Source organism: Eremomyces bilateralis, assembly GCF_010015585.1.
Source record: "Eremomyces bilateralis CBS 781.70 unplaced genomic scaffold P152scaffold_1, whole genome shotgun sequence".
NCBI classification, from domain to species: Eukaryota; Fungi; Ascomycota; class Dothideomycetes; order Eremomycetales; family Eremomycetaceae; genus Eremomyces; species Eremomyces bilateralis.
In genome coordinates, this window is record NW_022985067.1 from 1925152 (window position 1) to 1942990 (window position 17839).

General features: G+C 49.9%; 5 protein-coding genes across 5 annotated transcripts; 3 read left to right on the top strand and 2 right to left on the bottom strand.

Moving 5' to 3' along the window:
* Positions 1 to 4716: 4716 nt before the first annotated feature.
* On the top strand, positions 4717 to 7747 carry P152DRAFT_454090 (tRNA ligase). Its single transcript, XM_033678520.1, has one exon. The coding sequence runs from the start codon at positions 5031 to 5033 to the stop codon at positions 7518 to 7520; it is 2490 nt and encodes an 829-aa protein (XP_033539130.1). The 5' UTR covers positions 4717 to 5030; the 3' UTR covers positions 7521 to 7747.
* Positions 7748 to 7910: 163 nt separating this feature from the next.
* On the top strand, positions 7911 to 9750 carry P152DRAFT_454091 (uncharacterized protein). The gene has a single exon (XM_033678521.1). The coding sequence runs from the start codon at positions 8104 to 8106 to the stop codon at positions 9412 to 9414; it is 1311 nt and encodes a 436-aa protein (XP_033539131.1). The 5' UTR covers positions 7911 to 8103; the 3' UTR covers positions 9415 to 9750.
* Positions 9617 to 11178, bottom strand: P152DRAFT_21120 (uncharacterized protein). The gene is made up of 2 exons (XM_033674419.1): positions 11128 to 11178; positions 9617 to 11074 (listed from the first exon to the last, which is right to left on the bottom strand). Exon 2 carries the CDS (start codon positions 10848 to 10850, stop codon positions 9819 to 9821), a length of 1032 nt encoding a protein of 343 aa, XP_033539132.1. The 5' UTR covers positions 10851 to 11074; positions 11128 to 11178; the 3' UTR covers positions 9617 to 9818.
* Positions 11179 to 11511: 333 nt separating this feature from the next.
* Positions 11512 to 13092, top strand: P152DRAFT_454092 (uncharacterized protein). The gene is made up of 3 exons (XM_033678522.1): positions 11512 to 11978; positions 12149 to 12174; positions 12299 to 13092. Exons 1-3 carry the CDS (start codon positions 11801 to 11803, stop codon positions 12818 to 12820), a joined length of 726 nt encoding a protein of 241 aa, XP_033539133.1. The 5' UTR covers positions 11512 to 11800; the 3' UTR covers positions 12821 to 13092.
* An 833-nt stretch (positions 13093 to 13925) lies between these two features.
* Positions 13926 to 14231, bottom strand: P152DRAFT_445582 (uncharacterized protein; the record flags this gene model as incomplete). Its single annotated transcript, XM_033677864.1, has 1 exon — positions 13926 to 14231. One exon carries the CDS (start codon positions 14229 to 14231, stop codon positions 13926 to 13928), a length of 306 nt encoding a protein of 101 aa, XP_033539134.1.
* Positions 14232 to 17839: the final 3608 nt, after the last annotated feature.

The following is a 17839-nucleotide window of genomic DNA, read 5'->3' on the forward strand; positions in this document are numbered from 1 at the left end:
GATACACTTCTACACAAAACGTCCTGAATACAATACTACTGGCTAAACGTATACACACCATGAAAATCATTCCGGCTAAATTCAGCTCCAATACGACAACATATGGCAACCTCGTTAGCAAACCCATGTTTCAGGGCCCTCCTACGCCCGGGTCCGTGACTAGTGCCAGCTCGCCTTATGAAGTATCCAACTCCATTGGCAACGCCGCCGATGGCATCAATTGTCTGAACCACGTGTTCTAGGCTCGATGCTAAGCAATGCTAGGAAATAGGCACCTACTATCTACAGACTACAGAATACTTGAAACGGCTATATCTCAGCTTCTATGCTGTTCAGAAAGGTTCACCGCTTGCGGGTCTCGTCCACGGCACAAGCGGTCCTCAACGCGCCGAACACCGGACAGGGGGGTTCGTTGAAAGCCGTTGGGCTGGGACTTGGCCCTTGGGAGCCGGAATTTGTTCCGTGCGAAACTGCCAAGTGGCGCTAACGGCCGTATCTGCCTGTTAACTGTATGGATTTTGGAAACAACTCAGCGCTGGGCTGTTGGCTGCCTGGTTTCCCCCTTGTCTCATGTCCAGGCTCTGCTGCTAGGATTTAAGGAACGCGGCTAAGCCGGTTGGGCCGACCGAGCTCGTGCTTGCGGCTACCTAGGGATGTCGGGATGGGGCAGCAGTTCTGGCGGGAGCTCCAGAGTCCAGCTGCTTGGGCTGGGGTTGCAGTGTGCGATTTTGCAGAGCTAGAGATTCCCAATCCGAACTTTCCAAGGAATGTCAAAGTCAGGACTCAGTACAGGCGTTGACTGCAAAGGGGCAAGCTCGACAACCCATAACTTTTCCGTACTGCGGCTTCCTCCTCCAAATACCTTCCTTGCACAAAAATCAAATATTGTTATTTCGTTAACCCTGCATGATGAGTGGGGATTGGCTAGTGGAGGAATCTGGTAAGGGGAATTGGGGATGGAAAATTCCAAAATGGGACTTTGGTCAGCACGCCTATAATTAGACAATGACGACAAACGCTAAGCATTTATGCCAAGACTTCAAATGTCATCGACCAACGTCGTTCCTGCTCCATCTCTCACGTGCTTCCTAATTCCTCACCTCCTAACAGCTATTGACCGTCTTTGCGGGTCCAGGACAAAATGAATAGAAAGTTCTGACTGCAGGGCTAAGCATTTCTAACTACCATTACAATCTACCGCTGTCATTCCACTGTTCCAGCCCTACGACCCGCATCAGTTCACTTCAGCCTTCACCAAATGCCTTTGTCCAGATGCCGTGACTACCACTGACTGGTGAGGTCTCTTCTTGCGACTCCCGTCTTGTCAGAGCCACCCATAACATCGTCTATTCCATGCGCCACAGCGGCAAGATTCTACGGGATCCTCGTGAGCGTGTTCTGACTCTTGTGGAGTGCCGGCCATCCTTCCTATCATCTTTGCCCCTGTTGCGATATCCAGCAGAAGACTTGACCAGATAAATATATCGAGCATCGCCAGGGTGACAAACAAGTCGCTTTGTTTACCGAGACCCGATTAGCCCCATGCAAGAGCGATCTTGCATTGGGCAGGTGTACCTTGCATGAGATATTCGAAAGCTGGACCTAGCCTTAGTGCGAGTCGATACACCGCTCTCGCACTGCCTTGTTTCTTTTCAGAGCGGATATGCGTTGTGTATTTGCCGAATACGTTACCGACCCTCTAGTTCACGCATCCAATTTCGCTTCTCCTTAACTTTACTCGGATACATACTGCACGACTGAGTTAACGGTGCTGCCGTGCTGGTAATTGATATAATTACCCCGAGGCCTACGCCAGTTCCAGCTATGCATGGATCACACAGACATCTGCAACTCTTCAGTCCTCAGTCCTCCCCAGCCATTACCACAAGGAGCTTTTAGGACCGTCAGGGATGAAGGAAATTGAATCCCCTCCGTCATATCTGACAGATATGCAAGGGATTCAGCTCAGATTTCCTCCCCCCTCGATGTGAACATAATTTCCATCTTCCCCTTCAGCCGTTGATTTAGAGTTATGCCACTATCCAATCCATCGGTTGCGTTTTCTATTCAGCCGAGGGTCATACCACATACGATGATATTCAGTGACCGGTCCATGCTCCAGCACCAAGGATCCTTGCTCTTAATCTCATGATCCATGATTGGGTCGGAAACTAGAAGGTTTCAGCTCGTTCTAACATTTTGTGCAGTCTCCGGAGCTTCTGTTGGTGCAGGTGATATACTGAATGCACAATTTCGACTTCCTGCAAAGACCTTTCTGTTGGCTCTTATGACCGGAAACATTTCAGCCTGAATCAGGACTCAGCTTCTCAACGCCTACAGATACGCTGTGTCCGTGTCCCCCACCAGAGCAACAGCAGGAAGTATATGCATTCAGTGGCGATTCCAGCTCTGAGGCCACTATGTACTTATATCGCCGATAACTGGTCGCAACCCTACGACAGGAAACCATAAAGGAGCCGATCTATCGTGGATGACCTCCATTGCCCGCATGAATCATTTGGTGGCTGCCATCAGTGGCATGGTCCTCGGACATGGGGTGTAACCACGAATGTGGATTGACGCCTCCAGCACTGCTAACGACGGTCAACCCCTTGATATTTCAGACGAGTGGCTTTGGTTCGCACTTATCTCAGAGAAGACCGAGGGTACAGCACAGGTCCATCCCTTCTGACCAAGGCTGGACAAGAATAACAATGGAATGATTTAAAGGATCATACTTCATCTAAACCAAGTTGTTTGTTGTCCACCAGTGCCGACGATGTTGGTTCTAGCAAGCGACCGGGGATATCACCCGTCCACGCCTCCACTGGAGTGGCCATTTATACCATGGGCCATGCGTCCCCCTACAACCGAATCCTACATGTGGGATGGTGGGCTGCTTGGTCTAGCCTATTGTCTAACGACTAACACACTTGCCAGTTGCACATGAAACTAACTGCTAAATGTGGGGAGCGAGGGCTGGACGCTCGATAGGTACTGACTCGTCCCCGTCCGAAATCCGGAGCATTCGATTGTTGCATGAATCTGCATGGAGGAAATAACCGGCGTATGCAGAACTTAAATCTCCTGACCTTCTCCTGAGTTTCTGTGGCTTGTTGTATTAAGCAAACCTTTTAATAGCTTTCAGCTCTGAATCCATGACACTGCATTATAACTGCATTGCAATCTCGTTGATGACTTGATTATACATCTCTTGATATCCCGAGGGCTGATCGGGCAAATAAAAAACTTCGGATCTGAAGAGAAATTGCTATTGTTTCCCTCGAGTCTCGTCTCCTAGCATGGCCTGGCTAACCGCATATCCTTTTTCTCTTTTTCACAGCTGAGACAATTCGGAATATGGGACACCTGTGATCGAGCAAGGCGTCCACCCGCAGCAAGGATGAGAGAAACTTAAACTTGCCCCTATTCAAACCGACTTTGTTGCTCCCATAGAGTTCCATCCGCAAGGATCCGGTGTTGATCTTCATAAGTTATCACAAAACAACCAAGTCTATAGTACCAATACACATTCACTCCCTAAAGGCGCCCCTGGGTTCTCAGAAGGCTAATACAACTGATTTGGGTCTTTATGCTGCTTCAACCCATTCGGGCTTCATGGGAGGCATTGACCGGTATCCAACATTACGTTTGCCAGACATCCCAATTCCAGCTATCCGATCTGCTACCCCAAATATCTCGACATTTGGCGCATGGGTTACTCATTGTGACTTGATAGTCAAAAGCAGCTCGGCTCGGCAGTTGTCGGCCCTCTGCTGCTGGAATAGTCGAGAACACCAAATTGATCCCTTCGGGTAACATTACTCCGATACAGTATCTGTGCTTAAATTTCAAGGAATCGAGGTGAACAGGCATACAGATTAATTGCAGACCCAGCTTCGCTGCGGTGCGGTTCAAATATAGGTACAGCCTGATGCTCTGCCACTGTAATGACCCCGAATTCCCTGAAGGCGGAACCATAGTGGATGTCGTACTATGTTAGTCATACGCCAGGTACAAGCCACCCCCAAGCTACGAGGACGAAATGAGACACAACCCTCAAATTGATTTGGGTTTTTATCGAAGCACCAGATGTTTGACATGCAACAACAAGTTTAGCACTGACAGCATGTGTAAGGTGACTGTATCTAATGTCCTCAGTATCCCTCATCAATTCTGCCTAGTGTTATGTAGCGGGCTCATAGAGCTCGATATCAACTCTATACCCGACAGATCTCCACAGTGATACCTTACTCAGCGACAGTACTTACTATGTACTACTCTGACGTGTCTGAGCTCCCGTTCGCATAATTCGACAAGACGGCAAAGCTAGAGGAGGCCGGTTGTTTTGGTTCATCTTTGATATCTTTCGGACTGCCTTCTGAGCATCTGAATAGTTGAGTAATCCTCGGCAATTAATCATGACTTGTACACCACTTCAGTCTTCGGACGTTGACTGCACGCGGAATTGAAGCTGTCCATTTGGCCCGGCAGATCATTGCCATCATCCCCAATAATCTTCAACGCGCATCGTGTAGAGTATAGAAAAGGTTGTACTACTATTGTTGCTCAATGTTCCAGTAAACAGTCGTGCCAGTCGAGGGACAGAAGCAAGGCGAGGGAGCGGGGGTGGTCTGTACAGTTCGCCGCACTCCCCACGGCAGCACGAGCGCGACCTCATGGCTGGAATATCTAAATCTGATTATTCCCAATCAAGTTCGCAACAGCCAAATCAGGAATCGCAAACATCAATCTGAGGCACACAGCAACTCCTCATAAGTCAATAACCCAAGCACCTGCTGTCTATCATCATAGCCAGTGGAGAAGGGGCTTTTCCAGTTCACGTTTGGCCAATGCTTGTCAGTGACTCACACGACCGTACACTGAGACTCGCACAGCCCATGAACTCCAAGCTGTTCGGATTCAAAAATCGACTTTCAGAACCTGGGAACTGGAACCTCAAGCTTCACCTGCTTACCCACCGCTAATAATCATCTAGCTAGGCTTTCACAGCTCTTCTCCTTGAAACTATGGCTCACCGAGAGACCGCGCCATTCCAGCCCCAGAATCCTCAAGAGATTCGAGAACTAGTCCAGCAGCTCCAGGCCAAACAGGGTAAAGGCAAAGGCAAAAGCCAAGTCTCGGTCAAGAAGGCTACATTTACCTTACCTTCAGGCAGGAACGTCGACAGCTGGCGTATGCAAGACTGGGACTACAAGAAACCAAACCTTCCCACCTACGCTCGAGGATTATTTACCTACATCAACAACGAGGGCGCACATGAGATCGCGGTACGAGGATACGACAAGTTTTTCAACCACGGAGAAGTTACAAAGACCAACTGGGACAATGTCGAGAAGAACACACGCGGACCCTATGAGCTGAGCGTCAAAGAGAATGGATGCATCATCTTCATTGCCGGGTTAGACGACGGGACGCTCCTCGTATGCAGCAAACATTCAACAGGGCCTCGGGAGGATCCTAATACGAGCCATGCTATTTGGGGAGAAAAATGGATCGATCGGCACTTGGCTACGGTCGGGAAGACTCGCGAGGACCTGGCTCGGACTTTACGCCGCATGAACGCAACGGCCGTTGCTGAGCTTTGCGATGATGAGTTCGAAGAACACGTACTTCCCTATGGGAGAGAGGAGGCCGGTCTTTATCTGCATGGCATCAATCTGAACCTCCCCGAATTTGCCACGTATCCGGGACCCCTGGTGGACAAGTTCGCCGACGAATGGGGAATGAAGAAGGTGGTGTACGTAATGGAGGATGACATCAAGAAGGTCAAGCGATTTCTTGATGAGGTTGCCGAGACTGGGAACTACGATGGACGAGATACCGAGGGGTTCGTGATCCGGTGTCAAGCCCGAGACAGCGTCCGGGACTCGCATGACTGGCATGATTGGTTCTTCAAGTACAAGTTTGAGGAACCATATTTGATGTACCGACAGTGGAGAGAATGTACCAAGTCCATGATCGCTGGGAAAGATCCACGGATCAAGAAACACAGGAAGATCACCCAAGAATACCTCCGATTTGCTCGCTACCGGTTCGCGCAAAATCCCCAGCTTGCCAAAGAGTACAACAAAAATCACGGAATCATTGCACTTCGTGAGGAGTTCTTGAAGGCGCAAGGGGTCAATGGCGCCGACATTATCCGACAGGAGATTGAAAGCGGAGAAGAAGTTGCAGACGTTACGAATAATGTTGTTCTCGTGCCAATTGCAACCATCGGCTGCGGCAAGACGACCATTGCTCTTGGCCTGGTGAAGCTCTTCGGTTGGGGCCATTTCCAAAACGACAACATCCAGGGCAAGCACCGGCGGCCACAACGATTCGCCGAGTCAATCGAAGCGCTACTTGAAGTTCATCCCGCCGTGTTTGCGGATCGGAACAATCATCAAAAGCGAGAACGTCAGCAGCTAATCCAAGATATCTCGAAGGGGGCCCCGAAAGCGAAGTTCGTGGCACTTCATTTCGTTCACGATCCAAGCGACTACAATGAAGTCCGCAGGATCATGCAGGAGCGCGTGTTGAGCCGAGGCGATAACCATCAGACCATTCGTTCCAACGAGAAGGGAACTCATGAAGTCGTTGGGATTATGGATGGGTTCTTGCATAGATTCCAGCCAGTTGATGCTAGCTCGAGTCCGGATGATGCTTTCGATCTCGTTATCGATCTCAGCGCCACCAAGTCGTCACGCGAGAATCTGGAGACCGTCGTCACGAAGCTCTACGAAGCGTATCCAAAACTCTTCCCACCGGACATGCCAACAGCGCAAGACATGGACGACGCCATCGCCGACGCGTTAAATGACTACAAACCCGACATCAAGCACGACCTTTCGTTCGGCAAGAAGCAGCCTGGGCCAAAGGAGAGTCGCAACAAGTCCATGCAGGATGGATCAAATGCTCCGAAACCTAAAGCGCCCAAACTCGAATACTTCGCTGTCAAATTGGACACATCACGCATCATAGAGATTCTTTCAGCGGTCTTTTCAGATGCAGACGAGGCCTCTGCCAACTTTTTCTGGAAGCTCAAGGAGGAAAATCGCATCCAACCTCAGTTCCATGTCACTCTCATTCACCGGGCATCTGCCGCCCAACACAAGGACTACTGGGAGAAGCTCTGCGACATCCAACGCGCTCCGTGGGAAGACGCCGTCTCAAAACGGAAGGGAGGCGAGGGATTAGAGCCGGAGCTCTCCAAGTGCGATGTTCAGCTGGAGCGTCTTGTCTGGGATGACCGGGTCATGTGTTTTGTCGTTCGCCTTGCCCAGACCGAGGGAGCAAAGGCAGGAAATGGAGAGCGGGTTGCATTTGAGACAGTTAACCCCGTGGCGCATGTTACGGTAGGGACTGCTGCGCCAAGCATCAAACCGAAGGAGAGCAATGATTTGCTGAAGAGGTGGCTGGAGGTCGGCAGTGGGAACGGCACAGGCATTCACGAGGTGGTCGTAAGTGGATTCCGGGTGCTTCCTGGCAGCGTGCGAGGCGTTCTGCAGAAGCATTGAAACTATCCGGTATGAACCACCTATACGACGGACGGTTTGCAGATGCGATGGACGTGGATAGACTCACCTCTTGCTTGGTTCTATATCGATCGGCGGACCTCACATTAAAGCAAACTACCGAGCCTCTACGGAACAAGGCATGGCGATTTTGGATCAATTCCGGTGCTTGTATACCCGAGTAGCTAAAAGTTGTTGATTATCCATACAATGAAACATGTGAATATCCATCATTGCCGCCCGACTGTGTGTATCCTGAGTGTATGTGGTCCCCTCGCATACCCCTATCAGATTTTGGCGACAATGCGACCGAAATCAGGCACTAAGGCCACAAGTATCTCATGAGGAATGATCCGAATAATTCACGACGGATTCCAGCTCGGATGGGAATTGTAGAAACATAATTTTTTAAACTTATCAAAGCTCCAACGGTCTTCCCTATCTCGCCTGAAGATAGACGCCTTCCTCGCCTCCCTATAATCCCTTCGAAGCCGATACCTCCCTGGATTATCAATCGCATTGTGACGGTCCACCATCCATCAATCAGCCCCAGTCGAATCAAAGCGAATCCAACATTTCCACGACGATGTCCGACCCGGAACCTATCCCACCGGGGCCTGTGGCCATTGTGGTTATCGGCATGGCTGGGTCTGGCAAGACCACCTTCATGCAAAGGATAATATCTGATCTTCACGCTCAAACGCCCCCATCCCCGCCATATGTCATCAACCTCGACCCCGCCGTTACAAGAGTGCCATTCGAGAGCAACGTGGATATACGAGACAGCGTGGACTACAAGGAAGTCATGCGGCAATACAATTTAGGCCCGAATGGAGGGATCCTAACAAGCCTAAACCTTTTCGCGACCAAGGTGGATCAAGTGATAGGGCTGGTGGAGAAGCGGTTTGGACTACAATCACCAGCCCAAGGAGATCCATCGCAAACAGGGACGAAGGGACCGGACGCAAGTCAGGCCCCGTCGGGCAAGACAGCATCAGGAGACGAGCCCACGCCATCGCCGGATGCGCTGGAAACCCCTCGCTATCTTCTCTTCGACACCCCCGGCCAAATCGAGGTCTTTACCTGGTCTGCTTCGTCCTCGATCCTCCTCTCCGCCCTCTCCACGACCATGCCCACAGTCATCGCCTACATCATCGACACCCCGCGCGCCGCTTCTTCCACCGCCACATTCATGGCCAACATGCTGCATGCGGTCAGCATTCTGTACCGCACCAGCCTTCCCATGGTCCTCGTATTTAACAAAGCCGATGTGCCGGAGGGTGATGCGATGGACATGGACCCCGCCGATACTCTCGACCGGGGGAGTTTGGTGGATAAGTGCGTACGGTGGATGCGCGACTGGGAGGTCTTCCAGGAAGCCGTCCGGGATGAGAGCGGGCCGGACGATCTGGGTGAGGGATCGGGCTACATGTCTAGTCTTACCAACAGCATGTCACTGGTACTGGAGGAGTTCTACAATACCCTGAGCGTGGTCGGCGTTTCTTCGATGACTGGGCAAGGAGTCCCGGAGTTTTTCGACGGAGTAGAAGAAAAGCGGCAGGAGTTCATCCGGGATTATTGGCCTGAAGTGCTCAAGAGGCGGAAGGAGAAAGAACAGGCCAAGGAAAGTCGCCGCGAGAAGGAGCTGAGCAAGTTGATGAAAGACATGGAGGTTGGGGGAGGGGGGAGTCGGACGAAGAACGTGGAGCCGGAGACTGTGAGTGACGTTGAAGCCGAGAGTGAGGATAGCCAGGATGAGGATGATGACGACGAGGATGCCGGGCTCGATTCCGGGCTTCAGAAAAGATACAGAAGCGCGCTGGAAGATGCCAGTGAAGGCCAGGACGATGATATGAGCTTCGCCCGATACGTGAGGAATGCAGGCGCCATGGGTTGAAGTATCCGTGGTGGCTGTCGCATGGTTCAATGTAGCAACACTATAACAAAAGGAGCATCCGCCTCCGCAGCAGATGAGAATTCAGCCCGATGCGATATATCTACCCGGGACTGAAAGGGGATTGTGGGGAGGAAGTGATTTGGTTGAAAACTGGTAAAACAGTAGAGTTCGAGATCACATCTAGTCCATGAGCTCAGGGTTGTATTGCCTTATGGATTTGTGCTAAAATTTGTCCAAAGGCTAGATTGAATTGAGGCGTGGAAGACCTCCGATTCCTTATGCCTGCTCCTGTCTAAGCAGTGGCCGAATCAAATCAAATATTCCACATGATGTAGTCCCGCTCATACCCGTCATATCGTAACCGTCCGATCTAGCTTCTGCCGCGCTCAATGGATAGTATCCACTCATTCGTCATCTCCGAAGAACACGCGAACCGGCAACCATGCATCTCCGCAGACCTTGAATCGTTCCGGCATAGAGCTGATCTTCTCAATCTCCTCAGCAGTGAGTTCCCAGCCATCCAGCTGGAAGTTTGCCTCGATGCGCTTAGGAGTAACGGACTTGGGGATGACCGAAGTACCGCGCTGAAGACCCCACTTCAACAAGACCACCTGCACGGATTTGCCCTTGTCTGCGGCAAGTTTGAGGAGGGTCTCGTTTTGGTAGAGAGGCGAACCGGTGGACCCCATGCAGGAGTACGCGGTGCAGTGGATGCCCTTCTGCTTGCAGTAGTCGATCAGCTTCGGCGAGGGGCAGTTAGGATGCAGCTCGATCTGGTTGACGGCCGGGACAATCTTGCAGGACGGGTCGTTCAAGAGGGTTTCGAGGTTCTTGATCGCGAAATTGGAGACTCCGATGTTCTTGACGCGGCCCGATGCTGGCAGCTTCTGCATCTCTTGCCAGGTCTTGAGGAAATCCCAATCCGGAAGATGCTTCTTAAGGTCCTTCGGGTCCGTTGAGCTCGGCCAGTGCATGAGGTACAGATCAACGTAGTCCAACCCCAAGCTCTTCAGGCTGCTTGTGATTCCCTCCTCAACGATGTGGTGCCAGGTGTTGTCCAGCTTGGTGGTCACCCAGATCTCCTCCCGTGGCACACCGCTGTCGCGGATACCATCACCAACTTCTTTCTCATTCCCATAGGCCAAAGCGGTATCAATGTGGCGGTAGCCTTGTTGAAGGGCAGCCTTGACGGCCTCCCGAACCTGGCCAGGTGAAGATTGCCATGTCCCCAGTCCAACGGCGGGGATTTTGGCGCCCGTGTTGAGGGTGAAGGTCTTCTTCGTCCAGTTGAGATCTGATGCCATTTTTGCGGTAGTCGTTGAGCTGAAGGGTTGTGGTTTGAAGTGCAGGAATTGGGATTGGAAATGGGATAGGGCTGTATTCGGCGAAGCACGACGTATCAAAGATGTCAATGGAGTTGGAGAAAGTCCAAGCATACCGATCGAGGGGCACTCTTCATATAAATACTAATTGGACCGATGACGCGACAGACCGTGGCTAAAATACATACTCGTGGGGTTGAGGACCCGAACAATATTACGGAATACTCTCGGGAGCAACAGGAATTGGCAGTTTGCCACGCGAATTTGCCAGGTAGTTTTCTACTTTCCTAGCTTAAGCGGGACGGCGGGAGATTCCAATATTCGATGGATGGGGATCGCTGCACAATGTTAATGCCCCGCCGGTAAAATTCCTCACCATCAAGGGACTCACGGCGCTCAAAGCCTCCAATCTCAAACTACAGCACTCACTCAAGTGACATGTTACCGTAGGCAACGGCGGGGGATCACGTGCACTGATGACTTCACGATCCACTCCAGTCCACTACAGTCCACCACAGTCCACCAAACCATTGAGGATTTTGTAGGCATTTAGCCGGAATACGTGGTATAGGCAGGAAGGATGTCACTTGGCGACAAGTACATAGTTGCTGAGTGCTAAGTGTTCTCCGTAATTCGAAGAATATGTGGCGCTAAACCAATCCATCCCACATTCCCACTGCTTGAGCGACTGCCCAGTGGCCACCCCACACCGTCAACGTCACATCGGACCCTTTTCATCCGTCCAATCATCGCGTGCATTTTTCAACTGCCGTCCAGCTCCCATTCTCCATTTCTCATTTCTCCCTTCATCGTTGCATGCCCATCTGCACATCTGCACCTCTACAATCTGCAGAGCGGTTTTAATGCCAAGTTCGCTTGACATGTACCCATGATCTTGACAAGCACCTGTCATTTAGGCCGTTGCTTGGATCATTAGGTGCTGATAACCCGGGGGACCTTGGGCACCACCAGTTGGATTGGATGCAATCCGATTGCCCCGTTCCGTTGGATTCAATCAACCAAACTTCCGTAACACCTACCCCTGTTGATCGGCTTGAAAAACCATGGCCGATGGCAACGCCTCCCGATTCGTGTCGGGCGGGACGATCGATGCGCCTATAGACAGAGACGATGAGTGGAAGCAGGCGCAACAGGAGCTCGAAGAAGCAAGACGAAAGAAATTTGAGCAAGAACAGCAGCAGGACGGGAGGAGCCTGTACGAAGTGCTAGAGGCAAACAAAGGTACGATACGAGTATATGCCGTAGCAATTCCGACTTTCTGGTTTGACTACAAACGTATTCTACTTCGACGTTGAATTTCAGCTGCCACAACTACCATTTACATGAGCATACGCAGCCCCATTATTATGTCCGCCTAGACTAACGTGATAGTTCTCTTTCCTTGACTACAGCTGCAAAGCAAGAGGCATTTGAAGAGGTATTGGCTCCCCCAGTACCATATTTTACTATGTGCCACCTGCCAAAGGATGTCCCGTCTACCGATATACCCTCCGTTTCTCGAGATGTTAGTCTCCTTATTGACACTTTCATTCCAACACCAGGCAGCCCGACTGAAGAACCAATTCCGTTCTCTTGACGATGACGAAGTCGACTTCTTGGACTCGGTACTCGAGTCCACCCGCGCAAAAGAGGCGGAGGTCAAAAAGGAAACGGTTAAACAATTGGAGGCCTTTCGGCGGCAGCGAGAGGAGGCAGAAAGAAGTGTCGTGGTGAGCCACTCGCCGGAAAACGCTGGTCTGGAAGAAGAACATTGGAGCGGTGCAAGAAAGCGGAAGAAAACGAAGGACAAGGAGGGTTTCAGAGGCCTCAAGTTACGCAAAACCTCCTCCGATACGTCGTCTGTACTAGTGGAACCCAAGGCCAACGAAGCTGCCACCAGAGAAACAGTCCCATCGGAAAAAACGCTGAAGAATCCCGTGGTCGTGGATACCACGAGACCAGCCGAGCATGAACATAGAACCAGCCAAATTTCTACCGCTCAGGGGCAGCCTAAGTCGCAATCGCCGAGTACGGTCCAATCCAAGGGACTTGGCCTTGCTGAGTATTCCTCGGACGATGATTAAGGCTACTTTCCCAGACATGGATTGGAATTCCACATTCCCAAAAACCAGATTCATAAACTGGTATTGAATTCTCAAGAAGTGCTTATTCTGTGCCTTGCTGAAGCCGTGTCTGTGTCGCCTGATCTGGGACTATTGAAAACTCCATGAAGCGATCGTACCAGTCGGCCTAGAAGGTATTTTTCTTCATTGCTTACCTGCATTTGGCAATGGATCTATTTATTCCGAAGAATCCGGTTACCATGACCGTTTTAATTGAAGATGATCGAGCCCAAAGTTTGTTCACAGCTTCTTTATATTTCGTTCAAATATTCTATCCCCTTCTCGTCGTCTAGAGTTCTTGCTTTTGTGTACTACTACATCTAAAGAGAGCACTGGCTTCTCCTGCATCTGATCCAAGATTTTGCATTATTCATGTCCATGGGGTTCGCTGAAACCAAAGACTTTTTACTGGAATAGTCGATTTACAATCCTTGGTGACTCATTGAGGACCATTGGATCGCACGGTTCCCGTTCCCGAATCTAGTCTTGCACGCGGCTACCATAAGGCTGATTTCTATTGTGCTTTTATGGTCAGTTCCTGCTCCGTACCAATATGGAGTGCAAATGCTGTTGGCTTGAACGTGAATTTATCAGGATGGTGCCGCGTATATCCTCATTTTGCGCGTCTCGCCACCAAGTTACAATGAAGCTATCGCTTAGGCACCCTAGAGGCCGTCTGGCGCTTCCGTTTGAGGGTTTTTTGATTTCAGATCTACTTCTTAATTTTGTTCATCTGTTGTTACTATTGTATAATTCCTGCGCGTATCCCCATCGAAGGAATCGGTTGCCTTTCCATCCACGGTACTCTCTGAGCTGGGACAGGGACTTCAATATCCCAACCGCCGACATCCTCCAGTTGAAATGCTGGAATTTCCGGTTCCTGGCCCCTAACTACTTTCTCTGCGGTACGGTACTATAGGCTGGAGGCTGGAGGCGTAGTATATCAATACCGACAGAAGTCGCGATTCTTCTTTCATTTCTCTTTTTCCTTCATCACCAAATTATACTATTTAAAGAAGTACTGTTGCTCAACAACATTTCAGTTCTACCGTTATTTGGAAGCATCTCAGGAGGATCGTTCCAATAAATTATAATATCGCCCACGTCTCCATGCACATTCATAGGGCTCCAGCGAAAAGGATACAAGCTCAACTGCGCTCCGGCGCTCGACACCAACCTTCTCATATTCCTCCTGCTCCTCCAGTTCCTCGTACTCCCAATTTACTTCTTCATCAACGTCTTGCTCGGCTTCTTCCTCCATACTTCTATCCTGGAAGGTTTCACCGCCGACAGATTCTCGCGCTAGGGAGATGATTGATGCCGCAGCAATACAGGCTGTAAACATGGTCCAAGGAGCCCCTTGGAAAGCCATCTTTATCCGTGGGAAAATCCATGACACCACAGGATACGGTCCCAGTCTCCGAGAGGATGAGCCCCATTTCACACTATGTCTTAAGGACGAGCGTGATCAGCTGTCTGGCACCCATCGCACATCACACTTTTATACCGAAAACATCCATAACTGGCGGTGCTGTCGGTATCAGGCCAAAGGCTCCGAAGATTTGGACTCATTTTTACAGATCGGAAAATTCGACCCAATCTAGCCCACTGACCTACAGGTCAGCTCAGTCGTTGCGCCCATAGACAAAAAGTTCGATTCCTGGATCGACCAACGATTCAGAGCTGGGAGTAAAGACTCTCATCCAACACCTGGCGAAATCATTCACACCCCTTGCCCCAAGAGCGACAGGATTTTGGCTGCGATCAGGGGGGCAACTTATACTGGACACCATTATTGCAGTCCTTGCCGAAACCCCCGATTTCCTCCAAACACGACGAGAGAGAGATGGGGAAACCCTAACTTGGCTGGAAAAGAAGAGCTTGTGTTCGTGGGCAACCAGCTCGAATTGGCGACAACGGGATCCAGTCACCAAACCAAATCCAGAGCAGCACTCTTCATAGAGGCATTAACTGACCAAATTCCGGATGATGGGTTTGGAAGGAAATTTCGTTGGGTTAATATTTTGTTGGAATCTCTAGTTACTAGACTTGGCTTTTACTCCGATATCTAGCCCACTCACCCTGGATTGCTATTTACATGTATATAGGGATCGTATGGTCTAGCTAACGTGGCCTTTCTGGTTTACTATTCGTCACGTTAGCGTGCTCCGTCGTAATGACCATAACTATTACTTCTACTAGTTACATCAATGAAGCTTTAGGCTACTGTCTCATAGAATCATCTGTCATATTGTGGTGCTGCTGCTCCATCCCGAACACAATAAGACCCACCCATGATACGTGTATTGTGTCCAACATCTTCACTCAACTAAGGTTTCCTTCGACTATCGACATTTAACCATGGTATATAGACAAAATACCACATATAATTTCGGTTCACATAGGAAACGACGAGCGACTCCTCGCATATTTCAGGAGAGCATCTTCCCCCTTTTCTTGACCAACTATGGTACATGAAAGTACCTACTCCGAATATCCTAATGAGTACCCAGTACCTTATTAATATTGGTCTCATTGGTAGCCAGTCGCTGTGGCCGCATGATCATGATCGGTACTAAAATCAACCGAATTCAAAATCAAGTTCGCGTCTTTCGACGACTACTCTATATTTCGCGCTTGCCATAGGAGCCACTGGTTGCCTAGTCAGCTTTACATCAAGCCACATACCAAACGCAACCATTGAAGAGCGCGCATAAGTCTCGGATGAATGAGGAGGATCCTATCCTAGACATAAGGGTTCGAGATGCGGATGAACGCGTCGCTTCCCATTCATTTGATGTGCTCGCAAATCAGCTGCAGGCTTAGCTCATTTTCAATGGCCGCAGGAGACCTTTTTCGGGTGATCAAGACCTAAAGTGCCATTCCGATAGGCTACTGAAACCACGCCATGAGCTAACCCATCCATTGCGGAGTTCACCGGACAGTTTGATGTCTAGGTTGTGGCGCTGCACATGACTGGATAGACTAGAATGTGTGGGGGGCGGAGATGGGACATGTCCATGGTGTGAACTACTAGTGGTGTAAGTCCTTCCAACGAACAGGTGGACGGGTTATTGCCATTGGATGTATTGGATTGATATCGTTTTAGCCCAAGAGGGACGAATAGGAAGAGTATTGATCAGGTTGCAGTCCACGATGACTGTTTGGACTGATTATCTTGCATCCTCCCCCGCCGACCATCTTAACATTTCGTATTGCATCAGACTTCTCCTGCGCCTGAAACAATTTTGCAAAAAGCATGCTATCATTATAGGTCAATGGTGGTGTAGTCATGGGCTGACTGCATGTGTTTCAGGCTCCCCAGGCTGCTAGCCAACTGTTGATATGGCAATCTATAGGCCGATTTGAGCCTCTGGGGGTCTATCACAGGCGCATCATGCTGTCCTGCATTTCAAAGAATACCATGGCGTTATTTCTAATTTTCCGATATCAAGGGGTGACGCAAACCAGGGTTCGGTGACCTTCTCAAGAGTAGACTCCCTGCAGTGCCGTCACCCGGAAGCTATTAGTGCATCCGGTGGCGGCATTAGACGGGTATGCACTCAAGTGTAGATCGTCAAACTAGATCGTGTCGAGTCAGTGTCAATGGGGAGGTTTGATATTTGGTGTGGATGGTATGAAGTGGAGGTAACATAGCCACCGCCCTACCTGATGATTGACTCTATGCACCGGGCTCAGAGTCTCAGACGTACATATGGCCCTGATTTCAGTCTACCTCTATGCTTTAAAGCCCATGTCAGCGCGTGGGCGCCACAGTTTTCACCTGTCCTGGTATCTTACCACCCGTTAAGAGTTAACGGGAGAGAATGCTGCACTAAGAAGTCATCGGGCCTATAGGAGACCAAGGCAGCCCATAGGTCTTATAATGTCTTCGACAACCATAACGAAACGTCATTTCGCATGCATTATGATCTCATCCAGTGCACTTTCAATGGGAAGCCAAGAAAATCACATCTAGGAATATTTGATTCGGTCTATCAGTAATGCGGAGAGGCAAGCAGAGCTCGTATATCTCAGCTGCAGGCGCATGCGGCATGTCTCAGTCAGGCGAAACTGGGGATGGATTCCTACGGGTTGACCAGAGCCATGCATCCGGACGTTAATGAACGGCATATTTCAATGTCAGAACAAATGTACTGGTAAGGTACTACGCAGAGTGTCCTGACCCTTGGGATTTTCGATTCAACGACGCTTGTATAGAGCATGAGGAACTTGACCTTCTAGTGTTGATATAATGTGTCAGGGGTCTCTGCGGATCGATGGCACGACGGACCTAAGACCAGAGGAGACCAGCAGCTCGATTATCTCCTGCCACGTAGGGAATAGAGGAGGATCAAAAAAGATATGTAATGATCATGCTGAACCGGATATGGTATCGTATCTGTCAGTTGGGGAATTGGAAGAAGGTTGAGACTGCCGTTTGTTCCAGGGGTGCTTCATGGGGCATCCAAAAGGGGTTGTCCTCTAATATCTATAGTGAATCTAGTAGTATGATATGATACCTTTTCAGGTGCCCTGGACATTTTGACTACAAATTAAAATCGGATGCCGAACCTACTTATGTTGGATGTTACCTAATGCTGATATATTGAGACCGATGAAACTAGTGTATACAGATACGATGTCATTTGTGATTACTCAACCGAATATAGGGACGACTGTGGTTTGGAGAAGGGAGAGGGAGAGAAGCCCGATTTCCCTCAGCATCAATATCCGGAACTCTGTTCACACCACCATATCGCTAAATCAGTGAAATATCGGGATATCGATATACCACCAACCTTCCCGAACCCCGCTGCATGCCTGCAAGCGATATGCACACTGCAGCGCGGGCATGATGCATACACTCCCGCACAATGCTTCAGGCATTTCCAATTCGCTCCATGCCAATCGACCGACAGGCCCCCCGGTTCATGCAGATAGAAATTGCAAGCATGCCGCACACCATTACTCCAGAAA